The sequence below is a fragment of the Arabidopsis thaliana genome, chromosome 3, assembly GCF_000001735.4.
Source record: "Arabidopsis thaliana chromosome 3, partial sequence".
In the NCBI taxonomy this organism is placed as follows: Eukaryota; Viridiplantae; Streptophyta; class Magnoliopsida; order Brassicales; family Brassicaceae; genus Arabidopsis; species Arabidopsis thaliana.
In genome coordinates this window covers 4,466,110-4,485,526 of record NC_003074.8, presented here as the reverse complement: position 1 = coordinate 4,485,526, position 19,417 = coordinate 4,466,110, and the positions used below count along the sequence as shown (strand labels likewise).

The 19,417-nt window shown below is 36.9% G+C and overlaps 7 protein-coding genes across 10 annotated transcripts; 4 read left to right on the top strand and 3 right to left on the bottom strand.

Moving 5' to 3' along the window:
* The first annotated feature begins 3,759 nt into the window (after window positions 1–3,759).
* LDL2 (LSD1-like2) lies at window positions 3,760–6,654 on the top strand. Its single transcript, NM_112218.2, has 2 exons — window positions 3,760–5,548; window positions 5,625–6,654. The coding sequence occupies exons 1-2, from the start codon at window positions 4,018–4,020 to the stop codon at window positions 6,332–6,334; spliced, it is 2,241 nt and encodes a 746-aa protein (NP_187981.1). The 5' UTR covers window positions 3,760–4,017; the 3' UTR covers window positions 6,335–6,654.
* A 121-nt stretch (window positions 6,655–6,775) lies between these two features.
* Window positions 6,776–8,238, top strand: AT3G13680 (F-box and associated interaction domains-containing protein). Its single transcript, NM_112217.3, has one exon. It carries the CDS (start codon window positions 6,806–6,808, stop codon window positions 7,991–7,993), a length of 1,188 nt encoding a protein of 395 aa, NP_187980.1. The 5' UTR covers window positions 6,776–6,805; the 3' UTR covers window positions 7,994–8,238.
* A 196-nt stretch (window positions 8,239–8,434) lies between these two features.
* On the bottom strand, window positions 8,435–9,640 carry AT3G13677 (uncharacterized protein; the record flags this gene model as incomplete). 3 transcript variants are annotated; one of them, NM_148722.1, is made up of 3 exons in its annotated part: window positions 8,435–8,725; window positions 8,920–8,970; window positions 9,058–9,231. In NM_148722.1, 3 exons carry the CDS (start codon window positions 9,229–9,231, stop codon window positions 8,435–8,437), a joined length of 516 nt encoding a protein of 171 aa, NP_683564.1. The 3 variants fall into 3 exon arrangements, with proteins under 3 accessions (NP_683564.1, NP_001154616.1, NP_001327202.1); NM_001161144.2 differs by adding an exon at window positions 9,390–9,640 and having other exon boundaries at window positions 8,499–8,972; window positions 9,058–9,256; NM_001338065.1 differs by having other exon boundaries at window positions 8,499–8,972; window positions 9,058–9,280.
* AT3G13674 (uncharacterized protein) lies at window positions 9,548–10,907 on the top strand. The gene is made up of 3 exons (NM_112216.4): window positions 9,548–9,803; window positions 9,990–10,099; window positions 10,498–10,907. Exons 1-3 carry the CDS (start codon window positions 9,646–9,648, stop codon window positions 10,515–10,517), a joined length of 288 nt encoding a protein of 95 aa, NP_187979.2. The 5' UTR covers window positions 9,548–9,645; the 3' UTR covers window positions 10,518–10,907.
* Window positions 10,908–11,148: 241 nt separating this feature from the next.
* AT3G13672 (TRAF-like superfamily protein) lies at window positions 11,149–12,965 on the top strand (the record flags this gene model as incomplete). Of its 2 annotated transcripts, NM_112215.2 has the most annotated exons (3): window positions 11,149–11,282; window positions 11,354–11,563; window positions 11,645–12,965. In NM_112215.2, the coding sequence occupies exons 1-3, from the start codon at window positions 11,184–11,186 to the stop codon at window positions 11,984–11,986; spliced, it is 651 nt and encodes a 216-aa protein (NP_187978.1). In that variant the 5' UTR covers window positions 11,149–11,183. The 2 variants fall into 2 exon arrangements, with proteins under 2 accessions (NP_187978.1, NP_001319542.1); NM_001338064.1 differs by having other exon boundaries at window positions 11,163–11,282; window positions 11,354–11,986.
* Window positions 11,980–16,374, bottom strand: AT3G13670 (Protein kinase family protein). The gene is made up of 16 exons (NM_112214.5): window positions 15,710–16,374; window positions 15,476–15,604; window positions 15,293–15,366; window positions 15,106–15,175; window positions 14,961–15,016; window positions 14,665–14,736; window positions 14,420–14,514; window positions 14,281–14,347; window positions 14,063–14,192; window positions 13,757–13,975; window positions 13,518–13,660; window positions 13,188–13,362; window positions 13,010–13,100; window positions 12,743–12,900; window positions 12,451–12,639; window positions 11,980–12,352 (listed from the first exon to the last, which is right to left on the bottom strand). The coding sequence occupies exons 1-16, from the start codon at window positions 16,091–16,093 to the stop codon at window positions 12,293–12,295; spliced, it is 2,112 nt and encodes a 703-aa protein (NP_187977.1). The 5' UTR covers window positions 16,094–16,374; the 3' UTR covers window positions 11,980–12,292.
* Window positions 16,375–17,028: 654 nt separating this feature from the next.
* AT3G13662 (Disease resistance-responsive (dirigent-like protein) family protein) lies at window positions 17,029–18,437 on the bottom strand (the record flags this gene model as incomplete). Its single annotated transcript, NM_112213.4, has 2 exons — window positions 17,029–17,062; window positions 17,922–18,437. 2 exons carry the CDS (start codon window positions 18,435–18,437, stop codon window positions 17,057–17,059), a joined length of 522 nt encoding a protein of 173 aa, NP_187976.4. The 3' UTR covers window positions 17,029–17,056.
* Window positions 18,438–19,417: the final 980 nt, after the last annotated feature.

Below are 19,417 nucleotides of genomic sequence, written 5' to 3'. Positions count from 1 at the left end.
CTGCTAATTCTTTAGCAAAACATGCATTTGGAGAATAAACAAATACTAATCTCAGATTTAAAATATTATTAGTTTTTGACTTTGGAGAGATTTAGTTTAGGCTTTGGGGAAGCCAAACTTTACCTTTATAGGTCCCAGTTTTGAATATGGGAGGGACTACAATCTGAAAAGTGAAAGACTCAAATTTTGTGACTAACAATTTATGTACAGCTTGAATAGGCTTAGGGTCATAACTCAATCTCCTTAGAATTTTGTATAGTTTTGTCTACTACTTTTTCTAAAATAAAACTAATTATGTGATGTAAATGAAATTAAATTCGTTAAAATGCTTACTTAAATACCATAAGAAAATGTCATGTTATTACTTGGGGTGGTGTAATTATTTTTTGTTTACAATCTATTGGTAATAACAAGACATTTGAAATTGCTTGCTTAGCTCAAAAATTGCTTGAACTGAAAGATAGCCTGTTTTGTTCTTTCTACTTTTCTCCTTTAGCAGAAGTAGTTTAATAATGTAGTAAAACTCTTTAGTTTGAAATTTAAAATTTTGTAGCTTTATGACACCATATTTTAGTTTCACATAAATACCCTCTCGATCACCAAAATCCTCCAAGCTGACATACCGTCCGTTGTTACCTCGGGAAACGATAAGCAACGTTGTAATATATGACAAATTTGAATCAAACGCAGTCTCCATCTCATAAACGTGATTTTCTAAACAAGTACTTAGATTTTAAATAAAATTTTCAAAGTTGACAATTAAAAAAAAACAAGTACGTATAGTCACAGCCGACACATCTGATCAAATTTTGAAAGTTGCATTAAAATACTTGAAATGCATAGTTTTGTTCTTGTAATTTACAATAATCTATTGATTAAGAATCATTCAAGACTAAACGACGCACCATTACTTATTGTTAATTATATAAAAAAAACAAATTCTTTAACAAGAACCCGTGATTGGCTTTGCATGAAATCAAACAAAGTAGAATAAATGAGATCGGATTATTAGTATAAGATATGGAAGTTAATTACAATTAGAATAATGTGTAAGACACAAAATAAAGAGGAAATGGTCCAAAATGTGTAAGTATAGAACAGAGCACAATCACAGGTGAGTAGTTCAGGTTCGGTGTCATCTAGTAAACCTCCGTGGGGTCCGATTCCATCCCCTAATCATTATCTCTCTAATTTCACTCTCTTTTCTTTTCTTTTTTTACTTTCTCTCATTATTACTACAAAAATTTTAAAAACTAAAATCCTTAGATCATGTGGTCCTCCTCTATGCAAATTTCCACGACGCATGATCCCACGATCTCTCTTAAATCAAGTTTCATTATTTGTCTATTTTAGAATTTGGAACAAGTTATATATTCTTTTATCTGTGAATATAGTTCAATACTTCAATATGTTGGTTTGTGTTTGAATCTGATTAGTGTTAAAAGAGTTGAGATAATTAATCTAAGTTAGGGCTTAATTATTGTAGGTCCCGAACGTCCTTTGACGTTAGCTCTGTCACCGTCACGGGACACATCTTCAACGGCGGCCAATGCTGTCACAGCTGCTATCAGTCTCCTCCTGTCACACACATTAACTATACACTTTTTTTTTTTTTCCTTCTCAACAATAGACGTTATTGTAACACTATTTGGGTATAAATATACAATTAAGTTGATCATTCATGAATTAATAATTCTTCAAAACTAATTAAAAACCAAAAGTCTATAATAACGACAACGTTGAATGGCGTTTTTTGCTGGGGTAGGTGCCGGCATGAGCTAGCATGTATAATGTTTTATAGTAGTAACCACACCGACGTAAAAAAAAACAATACATATATTTCTAATCAGTTTGTGGTGAATATTTAATTTAAGGAATAGTCTATATACATTATACATATTTTATAGTTTTCGTTTGAATCAAAGCTTCATGCACTTCATATATATTCAAAAAACGATTTGAATTTTATCACGGAACAAAAATATGTGAATTAGTTCATTAAGTTTCAAAGCTGTCCATTGTCTTCTGTTGTCGAGACAGCTAAAACTGCCACGATGAATGGTTACAACAAAAACTCAACGTTTGTTGAGATAAATTTGATACAAAAATTCCCAATTTCACAATGAATTCGCAAATAGGATACCGTAACGCTGCCAAAATTATTCTAATTGGTTGTATGTAGAAATAACGAAGTTTTATAGAATTCTTCATACGTCGGTTTCTCTAACGACATACATTGCAATAATTTGAAACATGAATTAATATAAAATACAATTGCATCGTGCGGGCCATTTTTCATTAAGAAAATCACATGCACGTTTTTAAGGACTCTGTTTCCTCATATTCGTTATTAGATTATGTGCATACTTTAGCTAATCGGTCATACATCAATTGTTTAGAAACAATGACCCTAAATTTAATCACTTATCTCGTAACCTACGTTTTAGTAGGCTAGCGAGTAGCGACCCACTAGTCGTATACTTTGCATTTGGACACTGAACTAGTAACCATAATTTTTCAAAGTTATAGTGGAGTAAACCACAACTATACGCATTTATTTTTGCAAGCGCCACTAAAAACACTCGAGCAGTCTGAATTCTACTCCAATGGTTATTTGTGTCTTCATAATGATAATGATACAGTGAACTGTCCCTTGCCTCTTAAATACTTTTTTTTTTTTTTTCGACGTTGCGTATTAATTTAGTTATAATGCGGTTATCAATTTCGAGGTAGAAATTGCATTAAATCAGTCCAGAACGGTAACATACATTTATTATCATTTTGAGTAAAACTAAACAAATAAATGTAAGTGTAATTAATTATTGTACCAGGTACTTCCACAATTAATTTTCCGGTCGCTATAAAATGGAGTAATGCAAAACAATAGTAACAATCTTGTAAATAAAATATTAATCAAAAAAATTCGAACACAACAATTGTTTGCATAAAACAAGAAAATTTGAACACACGTAACGTGGCCATATGTATAGACAATAATCATGCAAAACCACTGCCGAAACAATGAATAATATGGTCCACTACATGCCATTTTCGAGCTTCTCCTTATTGCAATATCGTTTTTATTATTACCCATGCAGGTCCAAAGTGTACCACTATTAGCATGAAAAAAGATACTTGTATTTTTATTCAACCATCATTACAAATATACTTTCAACTTCCGCACATCAATAATTGCACCTTTATACAGGTACCTGCACATATTGTCTAATCATCATGTATGATCTATGTGTGTATGCTCATGAAACACACATGCACACACACACGTTACTAGAAATATTGTGTTAATCAAACCAAGCTAATTTACCTTTTGTATGGTATATAACCATAAGATATTAAGATGGATAAGGTTTAATTAAGATCTTTTATGTTTTGAGTGATCCCAGAATTTGGATCACAAAAAGAAGTACATGACATGTGAATCAATGGAAGAGATGTGGAAAGGCCATGTGTGAGATATTATATGCATTGGGGGCGAAATGTCAATTTTTATTCATCATAATGTGATGAAGAGAAGAGACAATGACCCTACACTATTAAATTGCATGTTCTCTTTATCTTTAACATTACCATACATCATTTCATGTATGGGCCGCTTTGGTTATGTCAACAATGACATGTAACTATCTTCTCCACTCTTATCATCCACAATTGTGTAATAGACTAAATTAATATCACCTTACAGGCCCAATGGGCTTTAATATATTTTATTCATTTAGGCCCATAAACCTTTATTTTTTCTGCAAACCACGCAGACGCAGATTCGAAAATCGTAACCGTAGATCGGGAAAAGTAACCTCACGAATCCGGAAGATTTCTCCGATCAATTTGGCGACGACGATTTTTTGGTTATTAATCTTCGAAGGTGTTGAAGTAACTTGAGGTAGATTGGACACGATTGTGAAACTCAGGTGTGAAACGAAACGACGAAGAGATTAGGGTCGATTAGTTTCTAAGTAAAACGAAGCGGAGGTGATTTGGTGACTTAATTGACCAGAAATGAATTCTCCGGCGTCGGATGAAACGGCTCCGAGGAGGAACAGGAGAAAAGTAAGTAGGAAGAACTACGATGAGAATGCGATGGATGAATTGATTGAGAAGCAATTAGGTGGAAAGGCGAAGAAAAAGTACAGGACGAAGCAAGATTTGGAGAAAGAGACTGAGACCGAGGCTCTGATAGCTCTGTCCGTAGGTTTCCCAATCGACGAATTGCTTGAGGAAGAGATTCGAGCTGGAGTTGTAAGAGAATTAGGCGGGAAAGAGCAGAACGATTACATTGTTGTTCGGAATCATATAGTAGCTAGGTGGAGGGGTAATGTTGGAATTTGGCTACTCAAAGATCAGATTAGAGAAACTGTTAGTAGTGACTTTGAGCATTTGATTTCAGCTGCTTATGATTTTCTCTTGTTTAATGGATACATCAATTTTGGGGTTTCTCCATTGTTTGCTCCTTATATTCCTGAAGAGGGTACTGAGGGATCAGTCATTGTTGTTGGTGCTGGACTTGCTGGTTTGGCTGCTGCTAGACAGCTTTTGTCATTTGGGTTCAAGGTTCTTGTTTTAGAAGGTAGGAGTCGTCCTGGTGGACGAGTGTACACTCAGAAGATGGGAGGTAAGGATAGATTTGCAGCTGTTGAACTCGGTGGTAGTGTAATCACGGGTTTACATGCGAACCCACTTGGAGTTCTTGCGAGACAGCTTTCTATTCCTCTTCACAAGGTTAGAGACAACTGTCCTTTGTATAATTCAGAGGGAGTACTTGTCGATAAAGTAGCTGACTCCAATGTTGAGTTTGGTTTCAACAAACTGCTTGACAAGGTCACAGAAGTAAGGGAGATGATGGAAGGGGCAGCTAAGAAGATTTCTTTGGGAGAAGTCTTGGAGACTCTTAGGGTACTGTATGGTGTAGCTAAAGATTCAGAGGAAAGAAAACTTTTTGACTGGCACCTTGCTAACTTGGAATATGCTAACGCTGGGTGTCTTTCGAATCTTTCAGCTGCTTACTGGGATCAGGATGATCCTTACGAAATGGGTGGGGATCATTGTTTTCTTGCTGGTGGAAACTGGAGACTGATAAATGCATTAGCTGAAGGGCTACCCATAATCTATGGGAAAAGCGTTGACACTATCAAGTATGGAGACGGAGGAGTTGAAGTCATTTCTGGTAGCCAGATATTTCAAGCTGACATGATTCTTTGCACTGTGCCGCTTGGGGTCTTGAAGAAGAGATCTATCAAGTTTGAGCCGGAGTTACCTAGAAGAAAACAAGCAGCAATTGACAGGTTGGGGTTTGGCCTTCTGAACAAAGTTGCCATGCTTTTCCCATCTGTCTTTTGGGGTGATGAGTTAGACACGTTTGGATGCCTCAACGAGAGTAGCATCAACCGAGGAGAGTTTTTTCTATTCTATGCCTACCATACAGTCTCTGGTGGCCCTGCCTTGGTTGCCTTAGTTGCTGGAGAAGCTGCTCAACGATTTGAGTGCACAGAACCATCTGTTTTACTTCACCGTGTTTTAAAAAAACTCAGAGGTAATATTTGATAACGTCATGAACCTTTTGCTGCTTCCAAGTTCTCGCCATAACAATGTTTTTGACATAATTGTAGGCATATATGGTCCTAAAGGTGTTGTTGTGCCTGACCCAATACAGACGGTTTGCACTAGATGGGGAAGTGATCCTTTGTCATATGGGTCATATTCTCATGTAAGGGTTGGTTCATCTGGTGTGGACTATGACATTCTTGCTGAAAGTGTTAGTAACCGTCTATTCTTCGCTGGTGAGGCCACGACAAGGCAACATCCAGCCACAATGCACGGTGCCTACTTAAGTGGTTTAAGAGAAGCCTCAAAGATTCTACATGTTGCGAATTATCTTCGCAGTAATCTAAAGAAACCTGTTCAAAGATATAGTGGAGTTAACATAAACGTTCTTGAAGATATGTTCAAAAGACCCGACATAGCAATAGGGAAGTTGTCATTTGTCTTCAACCCATTAACCGACGATCCGAAATCGTTTGGATTAGTCAGAGTTTGTTTTGACAACTTTGAAGAAGATCCAACCAATCGTCTTCAGCTTTACACTATTCTTTCCCGGGAGCAAGCTAACAAGATCAAAGAATTGGACGAAAATAGTAATGAGAGCAAACTATCGTGTCTGATGAATACTCTTGGATTAAAGCTAATGGGTGCCAACTCAGTACTAGACACAGGTGGTGCGTTGATCAGTGTCATAGCTAACGCACGCAGAGGCAGAAGCAGGTCCCACGTGGTTGCAGGGCAATGTAACCTCCCCTTAAACCCCCTGCATTTTAATTGACCAATTGCCCCCTCAAAAGGTTCCTTGTTACTGTTTTTGGTAACTCATTTTTGCAGAGAAATCTGAACATGTCAAGAGAGAAGTTCAGATTCTCCACTAACCATCACATAAATTCTTCTCTTTTCTAATTTTTTTGTTGTCATTTTTGGGGGCGTTATTTTTATGTTTCTAAAACTGCGTAATTTATACAAACAATGGAAGAATGTTTCTGTGTATGGAATCGATGATGACGTTTGGAATATGCTGCAATTAGTGAACCAGATATAAACCAACACTAACCAGCAACAACCGAAACCAACCAAACTCCAGTAATATGGGCTCTAAAGATAAAAATGGAAGCTTCGGGATTAAGTAGAGTGTCTCTCAAGTCTCAAGGAACTTTAGGTTTTTTGTTAATAGAGCTTCTTCATCCACATAATAGAACAGCCTTTTTTAAGAACGTCCACACCTAAATTGCTGAAGCTTGAAAGAATGACGACCATGGGCGATCTTCCAGGCGATTTGGTAGAGGAGATACTCTCTAGGGTTCCGCTGACATCTCTGAGGGCTATACGATCTACTTGCCAAAAGTGGAACTCTTTATCGAAAAGTCAGATTTGTGGTAGAAAAGCAACAGCAGCAGAGAATAAGTTTCTGGGGTTTATGATGAAGGATTCAAGGGTTTGTTCAATGAAATTTGATCTCCAAGGAATCAGAAACGACGACGGGGAGTTGGTTGAGCCATCTATAAAGCAAGTAAGTAAACTCGATCAAATCGAGGTCTCTCAAGTTTTTCACTGTGACGGTTTAGTCCTATGCATCATTAAGGACAACACAGGGCTCTTGGTATGGAACCCTTATTTGGGGCAAACTAGGTGGATCCATCCGAGAAACAATTACCAGATAGAAGATAGGTATGCTCTTGGATATGATAACAACCGTAACCACAAAATATTGAGGATTTTCGATTTGTATCCAAGCAGCAACCGCGTTTTTGGGTACGAAGTCTACGATTTTAGCTCTAATTCATGGAAGGTTCTTGATGTCATTCCTGAGTGGGATATACAGTCTCATTTTCGTGGCGCGTCTTTGAAAGGGAATGCTTATTTTCCTGCGCAAAAGAAAGAAACAGTGGGAGGAATAAAGACAATAAATATTGAAGATGTTCTACTTTGTTTCGATTTTACAAGGGAGAGATTTGGACCGCCTCTGCCACTGCCGTTTCACTCTTACAATGCAGACTTTTTTGTGTCTCTAGCTTGTGTTAGGGAAGAGCAGCTCGCTGTGTTATATCAACGCTGGGGGGCATTTGAGACAATCGAGATTTGTGTTACAAATAAGATTGATCCCAATACGGTTTCGTGGAGCAAGTTTTTGATAACGTCCACTGGTTTTCCGGTTGACACTTTTTCTGGGAGCTTTTTCATTGATGAGGAGAAGAAAGTTGCTGTGGTTTTTGATTTAGATAGATATAAACCGACTGAGACCTGTCGCTACCAAATAGTTTATATTATTGGACAAGATGAATACTTCAAATCTGTCAACATGGGAGTTGCCCCAAATATCGCGAAGAACTCGTACCAAGCTTACTGTGTTCCACTTGTGTGCTCTTCTTCCTATGTTCCAAGCTTAGTTCAACTACAAATCAACAAACCGGGCAAAAGGAAAGAAAGTAACTAGTTCCATTTACACTACTTTTTATATTTTTCTTGCATCATCTTCTTTTGTTTCATTCCATTGACTTTGATGTTCTTTTGAACGATCATTAACTTGTGTTTTGCTATTTATCTGCTTATAAAGAAGTGGGGGGTTTTGTGATACAATCAGCTCGGCCTTTAACTAAAATCATACTAGTTGTTTAGATGTAGGAGTCCATATGGAAATAGATAGATAAGTTAAGAGAATCATTTACTGCCTCTGTTTATAAAAAAACACTCGAGGTATTGGAAATGTTTCATTTGTTTGATGGTTTGGTGGTCTGATGCATCGTGTTCTGTGTTTTGGTTTCTTAAACTCTTGAATGAAATTAGGCATAAATTTTGAGTCTTCCCTCAGCTTTATCCTTGAACAACCTTTTTAACATCTTGAATTTACCCATTTGGAGTACACAAATGCAACCATTCACAAACCTTCTCCCACATTCGCGCCAAGGACAATTCCACCCATGCCACGCTTATAGCTTAGCTTGGATTGCTCCCATCTCTCGCACTTCAAAACATAGCTTCTTTGAATGCAAGACCAATATACAACTCCATTCCTAACGATTAATGGGCGTCTCACTTCTTCTCTGAATGTGCCATTTACTTCCAATTTGAGCGACTTGTGGGTTTTCATCATCCGAGTGTCACTATCGGGAAATATGTTACGGCCTAAAGGAAACTCATCCCACAAACTGTGGTATATTATTCTCAACTTCAAACTCAAACCGTTTCATTGCATCCTCATCCAATTGATCAATACAAAGGGAAAACTAAAACATACAATTAAAACCAATAAACACCAACTTCTTAAGAAACTAGCTTGTTGCCATGTCATTAATCAACAAGCAATCTCGAGTAAAAAGTTATATTACATTAGTTCCTTATACATCAAAATCTGGATTTTACAAGGAGAGCTGTGTGAATAGCAATTCCAACTCCTTCTCTTGAGACAATGTTCTCTGTCCAACAAAGAAACATAAGTTAGTTAGTTTCAAAGGTGTTTCATATAGAGTAGTAATGTGAAGAAGAAGAGGATTGACTTACTTGGACAGATAAAAGGTCGTTGATTTTGTTGAGAACCTTGAGACGATGAACTGCATAAACACTGTTTGATGGAAGTTTACAAACCCTTTTGATCTCTTCCTGAATCACACTCGATTTCTCATCACAATCCATCTCATTCCATCTTTCTCCCACACGATTACCTCTGCTTCCCATTTCGTAACTGATTCCTCAGCTGAAACTTCAATAAACAGACATATACAATGAAAACGGAATCAGTTATTACAAAGATAAAGGGCTCGAAAAATAACAACTTTGTGTTCGATCGAAAATAGAACAAAACAGAACAGTGGGAAGAAAGATTGAGTTTTTACATCAAGGGTTACGAATTCAGAGCTCGCAGTTTCCGATTTTGTCACACTCAAGAGAATTTGCGAAAAGAAGTGATCGAGAATTGTCTTCCAGCCCTAAATTCGACACCGGTCTTCTTATCAAATAATTTTGGCTTTTTCAGTTATTTACTTACCCGACCCGTAAACTAACCTGTAACCCGACCCGGGACCTAGCTCACTAAGAACCCTTTAAGCCCTAAAATCTCCGATCACATCTGAATTTTGCTTCTTCCTGGCAATGGCATCTTCAAGAGTGTTAGGCAGATTCTCGTCTCGATTAAAGTCTCTATGTCAAAATCTCAGCAACAAGAATGCCAATGTTTCATCACTCCCCTCTCCCATCAAATCTGCATCACCTTCCTCAGCAACTAGTTGTCGTCTCAATCGATCTTCAAGGTTTGTCTTTTGTATCATTTCACACTATCAAATGGAGAAGACAAAAACCTTCTTTTTTCCTCACTATCAATGGGTCTGCAACAATGTAGATTACTTGCTGATAATTTTGAAATCTGAATCAACAAAGTCAAAATCTTTCTAAGCAAAATTACAAATTTGATGAACTTGTTGGATGGTTGTTTTCAGATTACCAGTGGAGTTGAGCTCGATGATACCTCTGCACAGTGCTATAGCATCGTCCAGGCTCGTCTCAAGTTTGTCCGTTGAATCCAAAATCTGGGGATTAGTTCCTCAAGGTCAGTTTTTGTTTTGTTCTTGAGCACTGGAATTACCATTTGGGTTTACTTTACATAGGTGTATCAGCACACAACACATTCTGTTGTTTCTCTGTGTTGCAATTTGTATCCTTTGTACTGTGTATATGGCGATAAATGTGATGATGCATCAATTTGAATCCGATAGTTAGCTCTACGGATAAGGATGTACATAAGTTCCTTTGATAAACTTGACAGCAACAGAAGTATGTGATCATATAGCATCATCATTTGTAAATCTGATGAAGTTGAACCCTTTTATGTTTGTGTATGGATCTGAACTGATAAAATCACACATTACTTCTAAGTTTGGTTTTGATAGAGTTTCGTTGCTTAGTTAGTTCAATAGATTGACATGAATCTTTTCTTTGGAATTGCAGGTCTTTCATTGCCTTTATGACAGTTTTCTTTTCTCATCTTACAACAAGTTTCCAGGAGGATAGAGACATAAACGAAGCTCGGATTGTATCGTTCTTTTTAGCTTTTATTCACATCCGAAAGTCCTGTAGTTTAGATTCTGTTATCTTGCGGTTTTGAGTTAATCAGAAACAGAGTAATCAATGTAATGTTGCAGGCTAGATCTTTCATCTTTGGAAATTTATTTTTTTCTCATGCAATTTCTTTAGCTTGACCATGAGTGACTAAAAGATCAATCAGTAGCAATGATTTGATTTGGCTAAGAGACATTTGTCCACTTGGCATCTTGATTTGGATGGTTACAACTTGCAAGACCCAATTGGATACTTGCTATGACAACTCCAACTCAAGAGTGTCGTGTAACTAAGAACCTTGACTAATTTGTAATTTCAATCCCAAGTCATGTTACTATATGTTTTTTTGTTTGTATTATTTTCTCTCCTACAATTAAGCTCTTTGACGTACGTAATCTCCGGAACCAACTCCTATATCCACCATTTACTCCACGTTGTCTCCAATTATTGGACGTTGAAACTTGACACAACGTAAACGTATCTATGTGGTTGATTGTATGTACATATGTACAAACGTACACCTTTCTCCTCTTTCACTTCATCACTTGGCTTGTGAATTCATTAATTCCTGCGAAATGGAACCTCGAATCAATGACCTTCAGGTGGAATCTCGGGTTCATGAGTTGCTCGATTTTCCGGTTCATACAAACCAGATATCCTCTGCAATCTACGAGGTATGTATATCATATCATATTGATACTACTACAATAAGAACACAACAAGTAATATACAGATCCTATTGCAGTGTCCCAACGACCACATCGAAAACCCTAAGAAGAAACCGTACAATTGTCCACACTCAGGAGCCAAGTGTGATGTCACAGGAGATATTCAAAGGCTACTACTGCATCTAAGGAATGATCACAATGTTGAAATGAGTGATGGGCGTAGTTTCAGTCACAGATATGTTCATCATGATCCTAAACATCTTCATCATGCTACTTGGATGTTAACAGTAAGTTATATAACTGATTATCTTGCTCTGTTTCTGCAACTTTGTGAATTTTTAAGTTTTAACCCACTTGAAACGATGCAGCTTCTCGATTGTTGTGGTCGAAAATTCTGCTTGTACTTCGAAGCGTTTCACCTGAGGAAAACACCAATGTACATGGCCTTCATGCAGTTTATGGGAGATGAAGAAGAGGCAATGAGCTTCAGCTATAGTTTGCAGGTCGGAGGGAATGGCAGAAAGCTGACATGGCAAGGCGTGCCGAGGAGCATTCGTGACAGTCACAAGACGGTTCGTGATAGTCAAGATGGCTTAATCATCACTCGCAAATTGGCTTTGTTCTTCTCTACCGACAACAACACCACCGACAAGGAGCTGAAGTTGAAGGTTTCAGGTCGTGTATGGAGAGAACAGCCTGTTTCGATATGAATTCGATAATTAGGTTACAGAATTGGACAACTATAGAATATTTGGTGACAAAAATATCTTTTCTTGATTTAAAAATTAAATATAGCAATTTCGAGGGAAATGTGTAGGTAAACTGGTGATTATGGCTCAATCCCCTTCACAAGGGGGGAATAAACAACACAATCACCACATTTTTGCTTCACAATTCAACTGAAAAAAAAGAAGAAGCACAACAGAGCCTGAGAGGCCATAGGGTTGGATAAGGAATAGGAGCCGAGACTTAGAAACATATTTCTCTCGTCCTTCAACAGTTTTTACTAATAAGTCTCAAGATACAGTTCGGCCATAGCTTAACGATGCAAGGTAGAGATTCTTTCCCCATTTTTCCTGCACAACAGAAAATTGCATCTCCGGTATTGTTCATGGGAAGGGAGAAAAAGAGTTCAAGATATTGATTAGTAATCTTTTATAGCTGCTCTACTCACCTTGACGTGTGTGCTGGGGAATTGAGAGGTACGTAACGTCTCTTGTGTCTCATCAACAAGTCTACGACGTGGGATGCTTAGGATGAGAGCAGCTTGATCGGTTGTGGCTGCTGTTGATGTGATTCTGAATCCACCATCCCAACGCCTGTGGATGCCTTCACTTGGATACAGAAAATCAAGTTCCACAACCTGTAGAGGAGATATAAGCGAAAACAGGAGAATTAGAAATCAACGCGACAGATCCAAAACTGAAGGAAACGGAAGAAATTCATCTATATCGGTGAAGTCTAACCTGTTCACTGTAGCCAGAATTGCGGGACATAACAACACCCCATCGATTTCCAGCTGTTGCCATTGAGGTTACATGGAAGCCTTCTCTCCATTTCTTGTTTATCCACTTGAACGGGAATGAATCGCTTACTTTGTAAGACTGCTGTGTATACTGCGTACCTTCATAATTCATTTGAAAACCAAACATAGAATAAGCCACAAATTCAGAGACTAGTAAAATACCATAATGACGAAAGTGTTCAAAAGTATTCATGAAAAGTGTAGATACCTTTTGACATGACAACTAAGGAGCTTCCATTGCTTGCACCAGCAATAGAACTAATGTAGTAGTTCTTCTCCCACTGCTCCATAATCCATTCCTGATTCAAAACAGAATTCACTCTCAGGTAAGATCATCTTGACAGAACACAGATATAAAAATAACTAACAGAGAAACATCAGACAACCTTGTGCAAGAATACAGGAGAGAGTTCATAGACTTGGTGCGTGAAGCCAGTTCCAGCATCCATTATCAATGCCCAGAGATTCGAACATGATGATACACAGCTTATCAACAAACCATCTGCAATACCTCTCTCAATATGCTGTGCCAGTCTTATATCAGCCACATTATAATGATACCTGGTTAAACACATAAATTGTGAGTCCAAAAATAGTTTTAGACACATTAAGGCCAAAAATCCAAGATTATAATATAACCAAGAGAAAAAATGAGACACAAACGCAGTCCCAGCAGTTAACTGACTGTATAAATAATTAACCATGAATTTTTTTACCTCTGCTTCATTGGTTGCCTGGCATTGTAAATCGATATCCATTGCGTTGCAGGGACTCCTAGACGGACCTTTTTCCTAGGGGCATCTTCTTCTTCCTCCCCAATGCTCAACCTACCTCGCTTCTGGCCAACTTGGAATATGATCTAGCACAAAAGAAAACAATTACAAGATGTTAAACAACAACTCCTAGATATCCAAATAGGAACGAAAGGGAAAGATATACAGCATGAAAATGTCACCTTTTGAGCACCCTCTGTGTTTATAGGCCTAATTGCCGGATTTTCGCCCAAGAGGTCTTGAAACAGAGATACTAACTTTCCATAGTTGGGTTCTTCATCAAATTTCATATTTACCACGATCTCAAGAAATTGTTTGAAAGGAGGGGGACAAAAACAACAAAGCATATCCGGCGATGTTGCCATCTTCTTTTTGCAAACAAGGAATGACTTGTTATCTCCCTGAAAATTGAGTAAGAGACAGGATTAGCAGAGAAAGAATCATGCAACAACATGATTCTACAAAACAAAATGATAGGTCTGCAGTACCTGATATCCTTGCCATGGCAATCTACCTCGGTGAAGAAAGATCAGTGTATATGCTAATGATTCCAGATCATCCCTTCTGCTAGCAGTTCTCCCTAAATGAGCATGTGCACTTGCGTATCTAACTGTCCCTCTATAAAAATTAAGAAGAGAGAGATTCAACAAAAGGTAAGAGCGAGTATAAAACAAATTATATTAGGTAACAGTAGAAAATATATTACCTAAACATATCAGGACGTTGATCATATTCAACATGTTGTCCGCTACCACCTTCTCTCCACTTTGTAGCTGAAAAGTTGGTTGAAAAATGAGAAAGGTAAAGAAGAACCTAGCAAGAATAACAAAGAGAATGAAATCAACCTAGTCCCAAATCAACAAGAAACAGTTTTTTCTCTTGAGACGTTGAAGGCTGGCCGAGTAAGAAATTTTCTGGCTTAACATCCCCATGCACATAACTGAAACCGAAGTAAAACATGACCTGTTAGGCTAGTTAATAGAGAGAAAACATAAGAACTTAGAGGTGCCGAGACTCCAAACAGGATATCAGAAGAAACCTCGGACAACCTAATTAAATACAAAAACAAAAATAAAGTTCAATTACAAACCCTTTTGCATGCATCTTTTCAAGGATGGAAAGTGATTCAACCGCAATGCAAGCTACCATTTCCGAGGACATTCTGCAAAGCAAAAAGGGGGAGAAGAATTGTTAGGGAAGTCGATTTTTTAAAAGCAAAATGTTACTCAGTATGGACTTATGTATTTTTTTAAAAACAGGGAGTAACACCACATTTCAAGTCACAATTCCAAAAGAATCCAAATTAACTTAGGATACTCATGTATGGAAACAACGCTAATTGAAAAAGAGACAAGAGCTCCCCAAGGATGTGTAATGGAGACTCACGCTTGCCCTGAAGTATTCCATAAATCCCATAAGCTAGGCCCAAGCATGTCCATAACCTGAGGCCAAAACAAAGAAGAGAGGATCTAACTTCAATGATACAGACAGGAGAAAAAAACAGAAATAGGAGAAAGGGGGAATCCAGTACCATGACATAATAGTCTCCTTGCCTGCCTTTGAAATGTACTCTAGGGACTCCATGGCTACCACCCAAGGTGCTGTTCACAATAAAAGTAAAATGTCAATTTCACATTTCAAGTCAAGGAAGCACCTACAATCCAGGTAAATGAATTTAAGAAACATTGAAAGAAAGACAGGAGAATCGAAACACCCACTTGTAAACCTGCCACTCATGTGGAGGACCATAGTTGCAACCCTTGCTGCTCCTATGCTCAAACTTTAGAGCAACCTATATAAGAAAGTGAAGATGTGAGACACTGTAAGCATAACTAAGCTAATAGAATGATATTTATGGTGACAATCCTCCACAGCAGTAAACGCAGACTGAGTTATATTACCTCCAAGATGCTAGCTCCTGCACTACGATCATTACCGCCACTAATACGACGTCCGACAAATACTTGTCCAAAACCACCCTTCCCCAGCTTTCTCTCAACTTTATATAGTGGTGATCCTCCAACTTGAACCTGATACGGAATCGTTAGTCATTACCATAGAAAGATGATAAGCAAGCCTACAATGAAAAGTTCAATAACCCCAAACAACACAAAAACTATGCAAATCAATTATACCCTCTCAGGGAAAGGAGCAGTATTTCCTTCTTCTTCCTGAGCAGCCGCCTTGTTAGAGCCACCACTATCATTACCAATAGCCATATCTTTCTTCTCTTCTTCAACGACTACCTCTTTACCCTTGTTTTTATCGATATCGCTATCCTTAGACGGCACAACAACCGGAATCTCCTGAGGTATCTCTTTATCTTCCTCCTTTAATTTCCTCGCCGCTAATCTAGTCCTCGGCCTCTCTGCAACTCCTGTAACTCCGCCGGCAACCGGTTTTGGAGCTTTAACGGTACTCTTCTTCGGTTTCTTTTCTGTAGGTGTTTGCGGAAGCTGATTGGGAGCTACAGCATCAGTAACACGGCCACGGCGGACTCCACGGCGAAGCTCCGGCATAGCTCAAACCCCATGCAATCGAGACGGGACACGAAGAGTCCGATCATTATAGTCCTCCGAAAACGAGGGCCTGGGTCATGTCGGATTTGGTAAGCTATTTGATATATAATCGGAGATTCGATTTGCCGATGATGAAGATGGCGATTTAGGGTTACGACGGTTCAAGTTTGCGATGAGAAAAATAGAAGTTTATGGATGAAAGTTCCCAAAATGGAGAGAGAAAAGAAGACAGGCGATGTGAAAAAGGCGATATTTATGCCACGTCAGATATTCTGAAGAGGAAGAACCAAAAAAATTTGGAAAAATCAAATTAATTTTCCTTATGACAAAAATTATGTAATAATGATGTGAATGGACTTTTTTTGCGTCACACGGTCCGTGACTTGCGACTAATTTGGAAACAAACGTTTCACGTTTTTGTTAAGAAATAAAAAATTTGATTTCTTTTCTTACAATGGTTTTATATGTTTACTATTTTGAATGTCTTTTCTATTTCAAACAAAAAAGTAGCTAAATGTATTATTTAATTTCTCCGTGTAATATCAAAATTGGTTTTAGACAATAAATAGGTTTGATTTGGTGTTTTTTTTTTAAGGTTTGATTAGCTCGTGATTGGGCTAACTAATCATTATATTTATTTGAACATTTATTTTCTATCAAAATTTCAAATAATTTATTCGCTAATCAGTTGATGATTTTCCAAATTAACGCGGAGTAGAGCCTTTGTGCCACTTAATTTGACCAAAAAATGTATGTTTAATGTATATATAAACAACTACTTATTTATTTATTTTTTAGATGAATAAAATCAAACCATTACAAGATAAAATACATTATTTAACTTGGGAAAAGACAATAACACTCTCATAACAAAACGAGACATAAAAACAAATAAGTAATGAAATCAAATGAACAATATTCCAAACTTAATTATTTCAGTAATGCAGAATATAACAATTATATTCAACACTAGATTCACCGCGGAGACAATTCATTTTTTAAAATTAATATATGTAAAAATTTGTAAATTATTTTATAGTTTACAATTGTTACTAAGTAACATCCTGTCAAACTCGTCCCGCCAAACCCGTCCACAAAAAAAATTTATTTATTTTATTAATGTTGATCTTATTTATAATATATTTATGAATCATTGTCAAAATATTTTATTCGTTGCGGGACGTTGAATCCATACATTTTTCGCCAATTAGTTAATATATGTTCATTCTTAAAATTTTGAATCACAAAATATGACGATTTTTTTTTTGAGATTTTTTAAACTCTATATATTATATAATGATGTTAATTTTTTTGATATATTAAACTTTTTATAAATTTAAATATTAATAGTGTTTTATGAATTTTAAATATATAAATAATAATAATTAAAAAATTAATATTTTTTGCCTTTTAGGTAATGATATAATAATTCTAAAAGCAAGAATTTAGAAGATTTAAATCTTTAATTAAATATTTTCATGCCTGAATAATTAATGTCAGTAGCATGACATTGTAAATAAGTTCAAATACATGATTTGTTTATTTAAACAAAAAACGTTTAGTAAGAACAATATTTATTTAAACAAAAAACTTTGTTTTAAAATATTGTTAACAAAATACTTTTATGCTAATTTTAAAGGATTGATGTGCAGTTTGTTTGGATTAAATTTGATTGATAATGTGATTGACAATTTAAATTAAGAATTTAATGTAAAATTAATTATTTTGAAAAAAAAATTTAATGCTAATGGCATTGGGTTGTAAATAAGTTCAACTCTAAGATTTATTTGTTAAAATGGCTGCAAAAATGTATATGTAGATTGGCAACACCGGCCTTGAGATCAAACGACTTGGTGCGAGCCTCGACATAACCTCTAGCAAATCGAAAGATTCCACTACCTCCGACCACCGGCATTTCCCTAACCTTCGACATCACCACGTTCCGCCCAAGAATCGTTATCGTACTCCCATTGTACTTCCCCGTAGTGAAAGCAAAGTTCATCACCATCAAGAAGCCTATCTCTCCTTGGGCCGCTGCTACGTACATCCCTTGGGCTTGGCCCACCACAGTCGCATTCCTTGGCACATCGAATGTTAGTGGATCGTCCATCATGGTGATCGATCCGGATAAGGAAGAGTTCAAGACCGGCTGTTGGATCATCACGGAGCTAGGGTTTCTACCGTTTACAGAGTTGTGCCAATAGACTCGGAGATGAGTGAGTTTCTCCTTTTTGTAAGGGCCAAGGTGTTTCCCGTTCATGGTTCTTCCCAATTCATCTCCGACGGAAGCAACGGCATAGAAAAGGAGGATTTGTGCGGCGAAGATAAGGATGAGGTTAGTCATGTTGTGGTTTTTGTGTCTCTAGATGAAGGTTTGTGCTATAAATAAACGAGTGTTTTGTGTGTGTATAAATAGAGATGAAATAAGGCACGTTTTCTTTTGAGATTTCTCCATAAAATATGATTGATCCATTGGATATTGTGAGTTGTGATCAGTTAAAACACACAATATTGGGATTTGTTGGATTCTTTTTTTTTATAAACGTGTGATAAAGACCAATCGATGTATATTATTAGTTCGTACTCTGCATAGTTTGATAGTGGATACCAGTACTTTTTCGAAAGTATTATTCCAAGGATTTTATAGGATGCTATATATTGAGAATTTCTATAGTTCGATCAAGTTAGTTTTTCTTTCTTTCTTGATAGCGGTTTCATTTCATTTCAAGATTAGAAATTTTAAAGGTATGCAAATGAAACTACGTACGCTAGGTTATATCTACGTTACTCATTAGTATTGTGGTTGAAGTGTAGCACACTATAGATTACAATCTACTCCATCGTAGTCTCAGTTATCGAAGTTTTAAAGATCACTAGGCCATCAACTCTCGTCAATTAGTCGTAAGCTTTCTTTGTTTAATGGAGTTTGGTTGACTCTTATCAACGTGGAAGGATGCAAGTGGTGAATTGGGAGATCAATATGTTTTTTTTCTTACACAAAATATTTGACTTTTTCTTTTTGCTATGAATGTCAATATCATTATAAATGAAAAAAGTGTGGCTTTACATAGTAGGAACCTTTGGATTTGAATCCTTGGCAAAAAAAAATAGAACAAAGAGATAATACAATTAGGAACTTGGATAAAATAGTTTCATCGTATCCATTACTTCATCAAGTTGTGGAATCGTTTGCACTTTGGTCTTCCCGTGATGATGTTTCTTGTTTCTCGATCTATGCCCTTGAAGATAATATCCGGAGGGGAATATAAATCTGATTGTGAACTTCATAGGAAACACTTGACGCTTTTATACAAATGACGTTCT

Coding starts and splice junctions, on each gene's coding strand:
- AT3G13680 (NM_112217.3), top strand. CDS start 6,806: ATGACGACCATGGGCGATCTTCCAGGCGATTTGGTAGAGGAGATACTC.
- AT3G13670 (NM_112214.5), bottom strand. CDS start 16,093: ATGCCGGAGCTTCGCCGTGGAGTCCGCCGTGGCCGTGTTACTGATGCT. Junction 15,017..15,105: donor AAGGAGACTATTATGTCATG/GTACTGGATTCC, acceptor TTTTGGCCTCAG/GTTATGGACATGCTTGGGCC. Junction 14,515..14,664: donor GAAAAGATGCATGCAAAAGG/GTTTGTAATTGA, acceptor CTTCGGTTTCAG/TTATGTGCATGGGGATGTTA.
- AT3G13674 (NM_112216.4), top strand. CDS start 9,646: ATGGCATCTTCAAGAGTGTTAGGCAGATTCTCGTCTCGATTAAAGTCT. Junction 9,804..9,989: donor CGTCTCAATCGATCTTCAAG/GTTTGTCTTTTG, acceptor GGTTGTTTTCAG/ATTACCAGTGGAGTTGAGCT. Junction 10,100..10,497: donor CTGGGGATTAGTTCCTCAAG/GTCAGTTTTTGT, acceptor TTGGAATTGCAG/GTCTTTCATTGCCTTTATGA.
- LDL2 (NM_112218.2), top strand. CDS start 4,018: ATGAATTCTCCGGCGTCGGATGAAACGGCTCCGAGGAGGAACAGGAGA. Junction 5,549..5,624: donor TGTTTTAAAAAAACTCAGAG/GTAATATTTGAT, acceptor ACATAATTGTAG/GCATATATGGTCCTAAAGGT.